Consider the following 16,209-nt stretch of genomic DNA (forward strand, 5'->3'; position numbering starts at 1 on the left):
CTGCAAAAAAAAAAAAAAAAGATAAAAAAGAAAAAAAATTACTGTGGTCTTTAAAAGAGTAGCAAGTTACTGCACTGTATGTACTGCCAAAAAAGTATCTGGGAATAACGATATCGCAGAACAAAAGCTGAAAATTATTTTCAAGGACTAAGGAAAGGAGTGCATGGTACATGCTACATGTTATCAGTTAAAATAGTCAACTATGGTGAAATATCTTTGGGGGAAAAAGTAGAGATTTTTACAAATGCAGAAGAAAATGTTACTTCTCTGGGTCTAAGTACAGTAACAAGGACAAGGAAAAATATGTCAGAACAAGCAGAAAAATCAGGTTATATGTCTTGAGAATCAAAACCTCTAATTGATTCTCACTAAGAGAATTACTGTGAATAACTAGGTGAGTTTGATAGCAACATGAAAAACAGAAAGAGAATGAGAAAAGCAGGAAATAAATTCGAATAGCCACAGGAGTGGCTTTGACCATGAGCATGGTGTCAGAATTTCAGCAGTGACAGAAAAAGCAGGCAGACATATGGCAGAGATATTTGCTGGAACCATAAGGAAGAGAGCCTTGAATATGTTATAATTGCTTTTGAACCCTTCAGCGTCCATAGCTCTCTGTGAGGAAAAGCTCTGCTAGCCTTTGAGACTAATGAAGACTGGTTGTCTCGCTTTGGGAAATATGGGAGGTTTAAAATGGAAAAGCCTGGGCTTCGCTGGTGGCGCAGTGGTTGAGAGTCCTGCCGATGCAGGGGACACGGGTTCATGCCCCGGTCCAGGAAGATCCCACATGCCGCGGAGCGGCTGGGCCCGTGAGCCATGGCCACTGAGCCTGTGCGTCCGGAGCCTGTGCTCCGCAACGGGAGAGGCCACAGCAGTGAGAGGCCCGCGTACCGCAAAAAATAAATAAATAAATAAAATGAAAAAGCCTAGGGTTTCTCGATGAAAAGAAGTGTATGATGGGGCATTCAAACCCAAAGCAGCATTTTTAAAAATTGAAGTATAGTTGGTTTGCAATATTGTATTAGTTTCTAGTATATGGCAAAGTGATTCAGTTATATTTTTTTTTCAGATTATTTTTATTTTCCATTATAGGTTATTACAATATATTGAATATAGTTCCCTGTGCTATACAGTAAATCCTTGTTGCTTATCTATTTTACGTATAGTAGTTTGTATCTGCTAATCCCAAACTCCTAATTTATCCTTCCTCTCCCTCCCTTTCCCCTTTGGTAACCATAAGTTTGTTTTCTATGTCTGTGAGTCTGTTTCTGTTTCTTTTGGGTTTTTTAAAATAATTTTCTTTCTTTTTTTTTTAGGAAGTCCCTAAATGATATCATATAATATTTTTCTTTCTGTCTGACTTTCTTCACTTAGTATGATATTCTCTAGGTCCATCTATGTTGCTACAAATGGCATTATTTCATTCTTTTTATGGCTGAGTAATATTCCATTGTGTGTATATATATATATATATATATATATATATATATATATACACCATATCTTCTTAAACCAATCGTCTATTGATGGGCACTTGTGTTGTTTCCATGCCTTGGCAAAGCATCATTTTTTGAAAATATTTTTGGAGAGCAGCTAATTAGCATTTTCTTCATGGTTGTTCAGGTGTTATATGAAAAGAACCTCTAAGAAACCATCACCTCTGTGACAACAGTTCAGGCCACTCAACTCCTGGTCCTCAGCAACACAGAAACAAAATAAAACCATGCTTCCTAGGACCAACATGGATCACAGAGGGACTCCTGCCTTCTGTGAACCCTTCTCTTTTTTTTTTTTTTTTTTTTCTGGCCACATGCACTGCATGTGGGATCTTAGTTCCCTGACCAGGGATGGAACCTGTGCCCCCTGCAGTGGAAGCACGGAGTCCCAACCACTGCACCGCCAGGGAATTCCCTCAGCCATGTGGCTTAATAAGTCTAACGAAGATGCTCTGTAGCAGTCCTTAAATTCTCATGATGAGACTTTAGCAAATGAGGACCTCCAAGAGTTGTCCCCAAGAAGCATATGATAACTGAGCATCTCTGCTGAAAAGATTGCCTCAGACTCACTTAAATGCAAAGTGCTCTCAAGTCTACAAGGCACTTGAAAAGAAGCACCAGCTTGAAGGCAGTGGTTGAAGAACAAAGTCAACACAGGAAGGCAGTCATACATCACTGATAAAGGTGTTTGGGGGTGGGGGGAAGGGGAAATAAATACTAAAAAGCATCTTTTTCTGATGTGATCACCTGTTTGCTCCAGAAAAGGTTAAAATGAGTCATCTCTCTCCCTGTGTCTCCTCTACCCACCTCCTCCACAGCTCTTACAATTCCACAGCAGAAATAATGGCCAATAATCGCTGCGATCACAAGTAACTGATGGTCACAAATGCACGATCATGAACATAAAATTATCTATACTTTAAAATACAAATTACCGGACTTCCCTGGTGGCCCAGTGGCTAAGATTCCGCACTCCCAACGCAGGGGGCCCGAGTTCGATCCCTGGTCAGGGAACTAGATCCCGTATGCCGCAACTAGGAGTTCGCATGCCACAACTAAGGATCCCACATGCAGCAACTAAAGATCCTGCATGTGGCAACGAAGATCCCGCCTGCCGCAACTAAGACCCAGTGCAGCCAAATAAATAAATAAATAATAAATAAATTAAATAAAATACAAATTACCAAAATAAGTAAAATATGCATACACATAGTTAACTGAGGTTATCATAGAGACAGTCAGCCATGCTGTTTCCCATTGTTGCTCATCATTGCTCAGGAATGCATCCACTATAATTATATTATTCCTAGAATACTCAGACATGTGTGTGCGTGTGTGCACACACGCACACAGGCTAAACACAGTCAAGCAACGTATTCCAACAAAATTTAGGTTATGCTGTTATTTCATCTGTGCTCTTGGAACCATGGAAACTCAGAGCTGCAAGAGTTCTGTATCCAGAGCCTCACCCAACATACTATGGTTGCAGCTGTAGAAAACGAGGTCAAAGCCTGAGATGGGAATTAGGAGCAGGCTTCTGACTAGACCCCAAGTGCACTCCTTGTCCCTAGAGTAAGATGGCATGGAAGAGACCCCCAGAAAATGCTAACTTCTGGTGAAGGAGGTCCCCTTTGACATTGGAGACTGATGTCTATCATACAGAAAGCACTATTGTGAAGACATTACCGAGCTCTGGAATGTGAATTATGCCTTTATCTCTAATTTTATCATCTAAAAATGCTTTAAAAGTGCAAATATCACTTTTTGATTCTATGCTTTCAGTGAAAGTAATAAGTGATCGCTGCAGTTTTAAAAATTGTACTTCCAAAATAGACACATAACTCCTGATTTTTTGGGAATGCTATCACCTAAGGGGCTGGCTTATAAAATTCTAACTTAAAAACAGAATAGGGGGCTTCCCTGGTGACTCAATGGTTAAGAATCCGCCTGCCAATGCAGGGGACACGGGTTCGAGCCCTGGTCCAGGAAGATCTCACATGTTGCAGAGCAACTAAGCCCGTGCACCACAACTACTGAGCCTGCACTCTAGAGCCCGTGAGCCACAACTACTGAGCCCGCGTGCTGCAACTACTGAAGCTCACGCGCCTAAGAGCCCATGCTCCACAACAAGAGAAGCCACCGCAATGAGAAGCCCACACACCACAACCAAGAGTAGCCCCCACTCGCGGCAACTAGAGAAAGTCCGCTCGCAGCAACGAAGACCCAACGCAGCCAAAAATAAATTAAATAAATAAATAAATAAGTAAAACAGAATAGGTTTTCCACAAATTCTGCTTTAGGAAAGTGTTGGAGGAAAAGTGGGGGAGGGGATAAGGAGGGGTGTTAGAAGGATACCATGGGAAAAATAAGAAACATCCCAGCATTGCAATAAGAAATTAAAGATATCTATTCTGTCTTCAGAAAGGTCTCAGAACAAACTGGTGGTTGCCACAGAGGAAGGGTCGGGAGTACAGATGAAATAGGTGAAGAGGATAAAGAGGTACAAACTTCCAGCTATAAGGTAAATAACTCACAGGTATATAAGGTACACATAGGGAATATAGTCAACAGTATTGTAACAGCTTTGTATGGTAATGGGTGGTAACTGGACTTATTGTGGTGGTCATTTCATAATGTATAAAATATCAAATCACTATGTTGTACACCTGAAACTAATATAATATTGTATGTTAATTATAACTCAATAAAAAAGATCTCAGTATGTGAGGTGAGAGGTGTTAACTTGTGATCATTTCATAATATATGTGTATATCAAATCATCGTGTTGTACACCTAAAACTAATACAATGTTCTATGTAAATTATATCTCAATAAAACTAAGAAAAAATAAATAAAAATTTTAAAAAGGCCTCAGAACACACACCACCACAAACACACCAGCTTGGGTTCAGCACTCACTTTCCCTGCATGCTCAGATCTCTTTGCTAAGAGATTCAGGGCTTCAGATGTAGTCAGTGACAGGTAATATATATGCACTTAATACATTTCCTTGTCATCTAATTCAGTACATTCAATAAAAGTAGCCTACTTGATATGTCTAACTCCCTTGGGCAGTTCCCTGTCCTATCTCTAACAAAACAATTTCTTTTGGAGTTTTCTGCTGAGTTTTAGCATCAGAAAAGATGTAAGCTTTGGATTATGGTTATTATAAACGCTCCATTCTCCAAAAACACAAAATAATCTTTAAATTGTATTCCTGTGAATAAAATTACTTCACCTGAATACAACAGCACAATTTGAAGCTTCCAATATTTCTGTATCCTGTAAAAATGGAGAAGCAGCCCTGTGTGGTTCCATGATGGGAGTCCTCAGAACATGCCAAAGATAGGGATGGAGACATGGATGAATTACACTGTAGCAGTCAATTACACTGTAGCAGTCAAAACAGGTGATGTTCAGTCTCTGCTTGAGCAACAAAATAACCACCCTCTTCTTTTTTTGATACTGGGTTAAAACAAAGAGCTACCAAAAATAGCTGAAATCGGGGATGGGGGCGGGGGGGCGGGAAATGCCTAGAGAAAGTCAGCTTTGTTACACTGTTCACTTTCAAACCTTATGCCAGAACCACTAAAAAAGTAGCAAATCCCCTGAACCTGAGACATCCTCCCTTGCCCACCCTATGATGGAGAGCCCTTCACTAACCAGGACGGCATTAACCCCACCATGGCAGGGCACAAAGAGATAAAGCTAGGGAATGAGATGGTCTAAAATAATTAACTGCTCTCTAAAGAGCTGGCTTACTAACATGGCTCATTCTTTCAAATTATAGGAATACATTTCCTTTTTTTTTTTTTTTTGCCATGCCGTGCGGCTTGCAGAGATCTTAGTTCCCCAACCAGGGATGGAACCCATGCCCCCGCAGTGGAAGCATGGAGTCCTAACCACTGGACCACCAGGGAATTCCCAACACATTTCTATGTTTTAAAAAGCTTACACATGTTCAAATTCATTAGGAGGGGACTTCCCTGGTGGTCCAGTGTTTAAGACTCCATGCTCCCAATGCAGGGGGCCTGGGTGGTTCGATCCCTGGTCAGGGAACTAGATCCCGCATGCCACAACTAGGAGTTTGCATGCCACAACTAAGGATCCCGCATGCTGCAACAAGGATGCTGCAATGAAGATCCCGCCTGCCGCAACTAAGACCCGGTACAGCCAAATAAATAAATAAATATTTTTAAAAATTCATTAGGAGGAGTGAAAGTACTTTATTTTTCTTTAAACAAATAACAATGCTTTTCGGCACATGTTAGAAGGAATAAAGTAGTAGAAAGAGTGGGGCTGTAGAGCTAAGACTTGGCTAAAAGATACCACTTATTTGCTATATGACCTTGGGCAAGGGCAAAATGCCTACCTGCCTCAGCGGCAGCTCCATCATCTGCGACATGGCAATGACAATACCACGTCCCACAGTGTTACACAGAGGGCAAATGAGAATGTATCTGGAAGCTTTTTTGTAATTTCTGAAGTCCTATACATATTGTTGTTTTTATGACATTAGACCAGCACACAGTATTTAATAATTATGAAAGTACTTTTGTCCCCAGGATAGATTCAAAAACAGATTTTGTTTGAAAACACATATTTTACCTTCACTGAAATTCATAGCCCTATTCATACATCACAGAAAGAAAGGGTCAGCTGATGACAGGGACAGGAGCTTGGGAAGAGGCAGTAGTGATACCAAATGGACACAAAATCTGCTGCTTTCAGCACAGTCTCCATTTGGAAAGAGGAAAGGTCCTCTCCAACCTGCCCCATTTCCAACTGGGCACAGGAAACCTATTAACTGAGGGAAGGAGAGAGAGAAAAGCGCCTCAGTGACTGTAACTGCTAGAGCAAGCCAAATCCAAGATTTTGTTAGGATCTAGACTGGAAAGAAACAAGATTTTAGAGCTGCTCAGAGAATAGGACAGGGATCTTACACGGCAATAGAAGAAAAAGAGGATGCTCCCTTGGAACCCTGACTTCAGACATTGTCCATTGTTAAACATACCAAAAAACTATATTCACAATTAAGTCTTCTTCTACAGTGTTTTTACATACTGTTTTTACCATTTTATAGAGTAGCTAACACAGGCAGTGGTCCGCTCAGTGGGGTGGCTGGTGAATGCAAGTGGACCATGACCAGCCATGCATTGCAGTCTATGGAAACTATAACTGAAGATCTAGAAACAGTGAGGGTTACATGCCATTTCTGTAAACCTCATCCATGTGCTACTAATTTTTCCTACTTTTCTATTCCCTCTTCTCCTTGCTTTCTTCTACCTTCCATATTTCTTTTTTAACTTCCAGATTGCTCTCTCTGCTATCTCCTTTCCACAGAGAAAGAGTGTACAATTTTTTAAAGGTACAGTAAGTTTTTAAAATATAGAGATACCCATGTTTATATACATTTTTTCCAGTTGTTAAGGAAATTTTTTTTCAAGGTGAGGTCTACGATGGCACCAAAAAACTGTAAGCATTTCACAAATGTGTTACTTTTTTTATTTAAAGAATTTAAAGAATCCAACAGTGTCAAAAGTAATAAATCTATTTACATGGGGTTTTTACAATCCATATTTCTGTTTTTTATTATCTAGGAGTACAAACACATCAAGGCAAAAAGTTAGAATAATTAATGAACTAAGGCTTCATCTCAAGAAGTGAGGAAAAGAACAGCTAAACAGCAAGTTTTACAAAGTTGTGGGAGAGCACTTCTGCTTCCACCCAAGATGAAGCAACAGAGACAAGACTCACCTTCTTGCCTGAAACAACAATACAACTAGACAAAATATGTGAAACAACAGTTTTTAAAACAATGGACAATGGAAATGAAGGACAGTGACCCCTGAGAAACAGGAAGCAGATGAGGTGAATTCCCCAGCTTACTGCCTGGAGGGATTGTCCAGGCCACTGCTCAGGCAGGGGAACCCAGGCAGAGCCTGGCAGAGCCCTTGAGTTGAAGAGACACAGCTGAGAGTCTGTGGAGACCAGGACAGCTGGAGTCCTTAGGACAGAGTACCAGAGAGGAGAGAGCTGCAGAGAGAACTCTGGTGATCTGCAGAGGGTCTTCCTGGAGCAATCAACAGAGTATCAAGCAGTGCATCTGTGTAAGGAAACTGCCCAAGACTGAGGAAAGAGCCATTCAAAAGGGTTATAGGGAACAAGGTCTGGCGTTCACACAGGGTGGTTCCAGTGGCTGATCCAACCAGGAAGACTGGAAACACTCGTAATTCTCAGGTCGTTGGATAGAGGACTCAGGAAGATCTTGCCTCAGTGGTGGGGAATAATTAACCCCAGATTAAACACTTCTTTGGAACTGCCTAACATCATAAAAGCAAGACTTGAAAGGATGAAACTATTTCTAAGAAAATTAGATGCATCCAAGAACAAAGCTCTAGGAGATTTGTAGGAATACAAAAATATCCAGCTACTAGTATGATAAAATTTACCATGTCTGAGATCCAACCAAAGAGTATCAGAAATGCCTTTTCAGGGAAACATGACCCATAATAAGGAGGATAATCAATCAAAACTGATTCAGAACTGATACAGACATTAGAATTAGCAGAAAAGGACATTAACACAGTTATTGCTATTATTGTATGCCATATGTTCAAAGTTAAGTAGAGACATTGAAGATATAAAGAAGACCCAAATTGAACAGCTACAATGCCCCAGTTGAAAAATACACCAGATAGGATTAACAGCACATTAGACATTGAAGAAGAAAATAACTAGTCAATTTGAAGTCACAGCAATAGAAACTATTGAAAATGAAGTACATAGGAAAAAAAGAATCAAAAAAAATGAAAAGAGCATCAGTGAGCTGTGAGACAACTTCAAGCAGCCTAATATATGAGTAATTGGAGTCCATAAAGAAGAAGAGAGAAGGGAGCTTCAGAAAAAAAAAAAAAACATACAAAGAAACACTTGCCAAAATTTTTCCAAATCTGATGAACACTAGAAACCTGCAGATCCAAGAAGCTCAAGGAACCCCAAGCACAAGAAACATGAGGAAACGACGCCAAGGCAAGAAACTATCAACAAAACAAAAAGCTGCCTACTGAATGGGAGAAGATATTTGCAAACAATATATCTGGTAAGGGGTTACTATCCAAAATATATAAAGAACTCATACAACTCAACGTTAAAAAAAACAAACAACCTGATTTAAAAAATGGGCAGAGGACCTGAATAGACATTTTTTCAAGGAAAACATATACATGGCCAGCAGGCACATACATGAACGATGTTCAACATTACTAATCATCAGGGGGATGCAAATCAAAATCGCAATGAGATATATCACCTCATACATGTCAGAATGACTATTACCAAAAAGACAACAAATAACGAGTGTTGGTGAGGATGTGGAGAAAAGGAAACCTTTGTGCACTGTTGGTGGGAATACAAATTGGTGCAGCTAGTATGGAAAACATTATGGAGATTCCTAAAAAAGTAAAAAATACAACTACCATATGATCCAGCAATTCCACTCCTGGGTATTTATCCAAAGAAAATGAAAACACTAATTTGAAAAGACATGTGTACTCTTATGGTCACTGCAGCATTATTTACAATAGCCAAGATATGGAAGCAACCTAAGTGCCCATCAAAAGAGGAATGGATAAAGATGTGGTATATATATACACAATGGAATATTACTCAGCCTTAAAAAAGAATGAAATCTTGCCGTTTGTGACGACATGAATGGACTTGGAGGGCATTATGCTAAGTGAAATAAGTCAGACGAAGACAAATACTGTAAGATTTCGCTTATATGTGGAATCTAAAAAACAAATGAACAAACGTAACTAAACATAAACAGAGAACAAACAGGTGGTTGCCAGGGAGGAAGGGAGGTGAGGAGGAGAGAAATAGGTGAGAGAGTTTAACAGGTACATACTTTCAGTTACAAAATAAGTGAGTCATGGGTATGAAATGTACAGTGTGGGGAATATAGTCAATAATTATGTAATATCTTTGTACGGTGACAGTAACTAGACTTATCTTGGTGAACATTTTGAAATATATAGAAAAATCGAATCTCTATGCTGTGTACTAGGAAGTAACATAGTGTTGAAGGTCAATTATACTTCAAAAACAAAGAGACAAACTTATAGAAAAAGAGGTCAGATTTGTGGTTCCCAGAGGCAGGAAGATGGTGGGGAAGATAACTGGATGAAGGCAGTCAAAAGGTACAAACTTCCAGTTCTAAGATAACTACTAGGAATGTAATACACAACATCATATAATTAACACTGCTGTATGTTATATATGAAAGTTGTTAAGATGGTAAATCCTAAGAGTTCTCATCACAGGGAAAAACATTTTTTTTCTATTTCTTTAATCTTGTATCTATATGAGATGATGGATATTCACTAAACATTGTGGTAACCATTTCATAATGTATGTAAGTCAAATCATTATGTTGTACACCTTAAACTTACACAGTGCTGTATGTCAATTATATCTCGATAAAACTGGAAGAAGAAAAAAAAGAAACTACACCAAGGCATATCATAATCAATTTTTTCAAAACCAGTGCTGAAGAGAAAATCTTCAAAGCAGCCAGAAGGAAAAAAAGACTATGCAAAGGGGGACGAAGATAAGGATGAGAGCAGATTTCTCATAGGAAACAATGTAAGGAAGAAGATAGTGGAGGAATGTCTTTAAAGTACTAAAAGAAATAGAAACAGTTGATCTAACATTCTAGACCCATGAAAATATCTTTCAAAAAATAAGGTGAAATACAGACTTTTTCAGACATACAAAAACAGAGAATTCATCACCAGCAGACCTGCGCTACAAAAAATGTTAAAGAAAGGCGGCAAATGATACCAGATGGAAATCAGGACCTACACAAAGGAATGAAGAGCACTGGAAGTGGCAACTATGTGGGTAAACATATATGATTCCTTTTCTTATTATTTAAATCTCTTTGAAGTAATTGACTGCTTAAATAAAAATAACAGGGACTTCCCTGGTGGCACAGTGGTTAAGACTCCACACTCCCAATGCAGGGGGCCCGGGTTCGATCCCTGACCAGGGAACTAGATCCCACATGCATGCTGCAACTAAAAGTTCGCATGCCACACTAAGGAGCCCCCATGCCGCAACTAAGACCCGGTGCAACCAAATATGTATATGTATAACTGATTCACTTTGTTATAAAGCAGAAACTAACACACCATTGTAAAGCAATTATACTCCAATAAAGATGTAAAAAAAAAATAAATATTTTTTTAAAAAATAAAAATAACAATGTATTTTGGGATTTATAACATATGTTAAAGTAAAATGCATGATAACAATAGCATAAAGGCTGAGCAGGGGGAAATGGAAGCACACTATTGTGGAGTTCTTATACTATATGTGAAGTAGTATATATCACTTGAAAGTAGACTTTGATAAGTTAAAGATGTATAATATAAACCCTAAAGCAATCAGTAAATAAAACTAAGAGTAAGAGCTAATAGGCAAACAAAAGAGATAAAGTGGAATCATTTTAAAATACCTAATTCAGGGACTTCCCTGGTGGCGCAGTGGTTAAGAATCCGCCTGCCAATGCAGGGAACATGGGTTCGATCCCTGGTCCGGGAAGATCCCACATGCCACAGAGCAACTAAGCCTGTGCACCACAACTACTGAGCCTGTGCTCTAGAGCCCGTGAGCCACAACTACGGAGCCTGTGTGCTGCAACTAGTGAAGCCCGCGAGCCTAGAGCCCATGCTCCACAACAAGAGAAGCCACCGCAATGAGAAGCCCGCGCACCACAGTGAAGAGTAGTTAGTCCCCGCTCGCTGCAACTAGAGAAAGCCCGCGCCCAGCAATGAAGACCCAACACAGTCAAAAAAAAATTAAAATAAGTAAACAAATTAATTAAAAAAAATAAAAAACAAGTAATAAATGATGTGTAATCTAATGAAAAAATATGAGATTTCTATCAATAAATTTCCTATTTAAAGAAAAACACATAATACACAAAGGGAGTGACATCAGCATAATTGCAGACTAGGAAGCTCCAAGCTTGTGTGCCCCAACGAAAACATAAAATTAAATTTAAAAAGAAAAGAAAAAAGCAAGCAAGCTGAATTGTCAGAACCAATTGTGTCAGTGCTCTGGAAACAGTCACAGGTTTATAGCAACAGAGCAAGTACCCAATCAAGAAAAAGACTTCTTCGAAGTCGTGGGAAAGTTCTGTGGCATTCTTACTCACCCTCGCCCCACCTTCTCCCTGGGACAGTGGCAGTTGCGGTCTGGAAGCAGCAGCCTAGTTCCCAGTCCCCTTCCTTGAACTGGAGAGGTCAGAGCAGACTATTTGCAAGTGGTTGCATATGTGCTATCCATCCACCTTGTTCCATGTTCCTTTCTTCTTGCCTTCTTTTGGATTATTCATCTATTTCCCTTCCTCTTGTTTGAAATTTATACTTTTTCTATTCTTTAGTTTTTATACCCTTAATTTATCGAAAGGTAGTATTAGTCTAACTTAAAATCTTCTAGAAGTGCACTACTTAGTGCACTTTATAAACTGTATCCAATTCACAGAGTCCCTCCTCGGCTATGTCTGATATGTTGCTAAACTCATCCATCGACTTCTCAAACTGTTATTATCTATCTCAGATCTATTACTTCTGCTTGGTTCTTTCTCATTTTCATTTTTAAAAGTTTTAAATTTCTTGTTCATATGTAATCGTCTCTATTTCCATGGCCAGAGTAAGCATAACTGTTTTACATTGATGTCTGAGGATTCTAATATGAGGTGTCTCTGTGTAACTGTGTCTGTTGCCTCTTACTTCTCCTGATTCTTAGGCATGTTGTCTTTTCGAAACGTCTTTGGTTAAACCCGGGAAGTTATTTTGAGTGAATTCATTGTAGGTGGATTTTTGTCCAGGACTGATTGATTACTCATAGCTAATGAGGTCTTTTTTTTTTGCGGTATGCGGGCCTCTCACTGTTGTGGCCTCTCCCGTTGCGGAGCACAGGCTCTGGACGCGCAGGCTCAGCGGCCATGGCTCACGGGCCCAGCCGCTCCGCAGCATGTGGGATCTTCCCGGACCGGGGCACGAACCCGCGTCCCCTGCATCGGCAGGCGGACTCTCAACCACTGCGCCACCAGGGAAGCCCTGAGGTCTCATTTTGAACCAGCTCTTTACGCCTGATTCCTCATCTGCAAAATGGGGTAACAGTGCTTAAACCATATAGTCTTCGTGAGGATTAAACAACAGCTTATGAGTTCCTGGATCCAGTCATACCTTTAACTAGTATTTCTGTGCTTTTCGCTTAAGTCAGTTTGAGCTGAGCTCCTCACAGCAACTACCTCGATTCTTGCCTGTGTCAACAGCATGACCGGAGATTTGTGGGTGATAAAGCTGGAGGTGGGGGCGGGGGGAGCCTGCCAGGTCCAGTGCAAAGGCAGCAGGCTGAGGGGAATGAGGAGACCCTTCCCATGGGAATGGTCTCTCAGCCGTCCTGATCAGGATTCCCTTCCTCAGTGTGAAGGGTTGGGGTGCTTGTCTACATCCAGATACTGCACATCTGTCCACTCCACGCTGCCCCAAGGTTGTCCCCACAAGAGCCCTGTTTCTCAGAGGTGACAGCTGGTGCCTACGGGAGGGCTCAGGTGGGGGCTGTGCAGTGCTTAGGTGGCATCTTATGCGCAGACACACTATGCTGCACCCATTCTGTGCTAGGCGCACCACCTCACTCTTCTGTGGCATGAGGCTAAAGGGACCCTGCCTGGTGGGGGAGCTGCAGTCATGGCGGGAAGCTAAGCATAGGGGCGACACAAACACAGCACACCTGTCCTGTCAGTTTGTATGGCTTGGGCCAGATGTACCCACTCCTCAGAGGACACTACTGGGGGCCTGCGAGGTGGTCTGGTTAGTATCTTTTATGTCCGGAAACCACCCATTTGCCCACACGGATGCCTGTCTGTTCCAGGCACACCTTTCCCACATCACCTGTAGTGCAGGTCATGTCCACAAAGATTTCCATCCTGGGTCCAGGGAGGTCAAACGTCCCCTCCAGGACTACTGCCGTGTAACTGATAAGGTGTACTGACCTCTGGACCTAGCTCGAGCAATTACTTGACCTCTGTATCTGTTTCCCCATCTGAAATTGGCGATGACAACTCCTGCGTGAGACTGTTGTGAGGATTATGAATCGATATTTCCAAAATGCTTTGGGAAACACTGGGCATGCAGTTGGTGCTGAGAATCGTGTCTGATGCGCAGATGGTGCTTCAGAAGCACTTAGAATAGTACCTGGCACAGAGATGGTGCACTCAGAGCAGCAGCCATCACACACCTGGCATTCAGTAAGCACACAGGCATAAAACTGGTGCTTGGTAAGTATGTTAAAAGAAAAAAACCCACACTGCCAAGGAACACACTGGCACGTTTATATGTACACAGCAGGAAGTACAGAGTCTCAATAAGAAAATACACTCTGTGTTCAGGTGCATCCCACCACCAACCCCTCAGTTCACCCCAGGTTGAGGACAAGAGGGAAGGGGACAACCATAAATAGAGAATAGAAGGGAGGGTTAATGCTCTAGGGGCAAACACAGGTAGGGAACACACTGCTGGAAGGAGACATGGCCTCTTCTTCCCCAGGAGAAAGCAATATAGCAGCACAGGACAGTAGCCACGACTAAGCCTGTGGCGTCTGGCATGGGGCACCTAACACAGGTAAGAGGACAGGGGTGGAGCTGGGAAGGAAGAGAGCAGAGATAGCTACCTTCCCTGTGGCAGGGCCAGGGGCCCTCAATTTATATCCATGAACTCAGAGTTGGCCGGGGTACCACAGGCTGGGGACGCTGGGGGGTCAGATAAGCTGGGCTGGGGTTGCAGGCGGCGTGCCACATCCTGGCGTTGGTAGAATAGGACATAGGCTGCCTTGGACTGCAAGGAGAGGACAGGAGTCAGTGTGGATCGGGGAGGAGGGTGTCGGGAGAAGGGAGGATGGAAATCACACCTCAATCTGATTCTCAGTCACAGGTGAGACACTGTTGTCATCGAAGTAGTGCCATTGACCGCTGTCCTTGTTGCAGGCAAATGTCGTGTCTATAAAAGAGGGGAAGCTGTCCTCACCCACCCTCCTGCCCCTAAGAGGCGTCCACGTCCGCTCTCACTCCTCCCACCCTAACGACCTCGCCACCCGTTCACACATCTGGGGACACCCACTGGGGACATCCTGACCCCCCAGCACACGGCCCTGCCACAGCCTGGCACATACAGTGTCCATCCCGCAGGCCCCCGTAATGGTTGGAAACTGCGATGAGATCATATTTGTACAGCTCTGGGGCCGACTCGTTCTGCGGCTTGATGACAAACTTGGAGAAGTCCAGGTCCCTGTGGGTGGGAAGAGGGTTAACACTGCTGGCGCCCCCTTCCCCATTGCCTGCCTTCCCCCCACAGCCAGCCTCCCCGGGCCCCGGACCGGATAGGAAACTCCACAAGGGTATCCAGCTTCTCGCGGGAGAACTTGGTGTAGGAAAAGCGCTTCAGGTGGATGATGAGCGTCTCCGGCAGCATCCACAGGTCCAGCTTCTTGGTGGCCAGCTGGTGCTGCTTGCAATTGGGGCAGTACCTAGAGATGGAGCCCGAGTCAGGACACAGACACTTTCTGAGCACCTACCGCATGCTCTTTGTGCCGTGCGGCCTTCGTGGGCCACGTCTCATCCAGAGATGCTGCTCTTACTCCTAGCCTGCCTGTTACTCTAGTTTGCTCTCTTGACACGTTAAAATCCTGCCAAGTACTTACCAACTCCCCACTGTATACACTTTTGTACTGGCGTGTGTTTTTGTTTGGCTTCCAGTCTGTGAGACACTAGTCTTCTTTTAGAGCCTGCCTCTCTCACTCCAGTTTTCTCTCTTCTATTTTATTCACTGACTCACTCGCCAGGTATTTACTGACGGTCTACTGTTGAGTCCTTTGGCACTACTTTGTATTTCTATTCCCTTTCTGCTCCATGGAGATGCCGCTCTTATTTTTGAGACTGGTTTTGTCTTTTTTCGTTCTCTTTTTCTGTTTTGTTTATTCTGCAAGGATCTAATGAGTATCTACTGCACAGCCCACACCATTATAATCAGTGAGAAGAGACACACAGTGAACTCAAAAGTCTTCCCCCTTAAGGGGTTCACTCTAACAGAAAATACAAAAAAACGATGCAAAAGGGGATCTAGGAGGTGACATCAAGTGGCGTTACAGAGCTAGAAAGAGGGAATGGAGGGAGCTGATGGCTGGGAGAGGAGCGGCTTTTAACAGAAGAGTAAGAGACGGTCTCTCTGATGAGGTAACATTTGCTCAGAGACCTGAGCAAAATGGAGGTCAAATCCTGTAGATAACTAGAGGAAGAATGACCCTGGGAGAAGGAACAGCCCAGGCAAAGGCTCTGAGGTAGGAATAGGCTTGGGGTGTTGGTGGCCAGAGTGGCAGGAAGGCTTCGAGTGAGGGGGAGGGGGAAGGAGGTGTATTTAGTGGTGACGGACTGGAGGAGGTGGTCCCACCCAACTGCACCCACAGAGGCCCTGTTCTGGGCCCTCACCAGGGGTTTTCCTTCTCCAGGGTCTCAGTGGTGGTGAAGAGCTCGATGCACTCCTGCAGCCGCACCGGAGCCTTCTTCAGCACGTACCCAACACAGTCATGCTTCACGTAGCCCTAGGTTGGGGGAATGGACAGCCAGGTATGAGGATGGGGGTTGTGG

General features: G+C 42.6%; 1 protein-coding gene across 10 annotated transcripts in view; it reads right to left on the reverse strand.

Annotated features, from left to right (window-relative positions):
• The window catches only part of USP11 (ubiquitin specific peptidase 11), an 80,428-nt gene that overhangs the window by 50,926 nt on the left and 13,293 nt on the right, over positions 1-16,209 (reverse strand). For 6 of the 10 annotated variants that reach the window (XM_022556336.3, XM_089904969.1, XM_089904964.1 and 3 more), the window contains 5 exons: positions 16,051-16,163; positions 14,943-15,092; positions 14,739-14,854; positions 14,478-14,566; positions 13,886-14,404 (listed from right to left, as the gene is read on the reverse strand). In XM_022556336.3, the coding sequence (XP_022412044.3) occupies positions 14,267-14,404; positions 14,478-14,566; positions 14,739-14,854; positions 14,943-15,092; positions 16,051-16,163 (606 nt within the window). In that variant the 3' untranslated portion in view covers positions 13,886-14,266. Of the gene's footprint in view, positions 1-10; positions 13,766-13,885; positions 14,405-14,477; positions 14,567-14,738; positions 14,855-14,942; positions 15,093-16,050; positions 16,164-16,209 lie in introns of those variants that run through there. The other 4 variants (XM_089904968.1, XM_089904966.1, XM_089904965.1 and 1 more) reach the window with 2 other exon arrangements.

Source organism: Delphinapterus leucas, chromosome X (assembly GCF_059928025.1).
Source record: "Delphinapterus leucas isolate spDelLeu-1000000601 "Yukka" chromosome X, BTC_Dleu_Yukka2, whole genome shotgun sequence".
Taxonomy (NCBI): domain Eukaryota; kingdom Metazoa; phylum Chordata; class Mammalia; order Artiodactyla; family Monodontidae; genus Delphinapterus; species Delphinapterus leucas.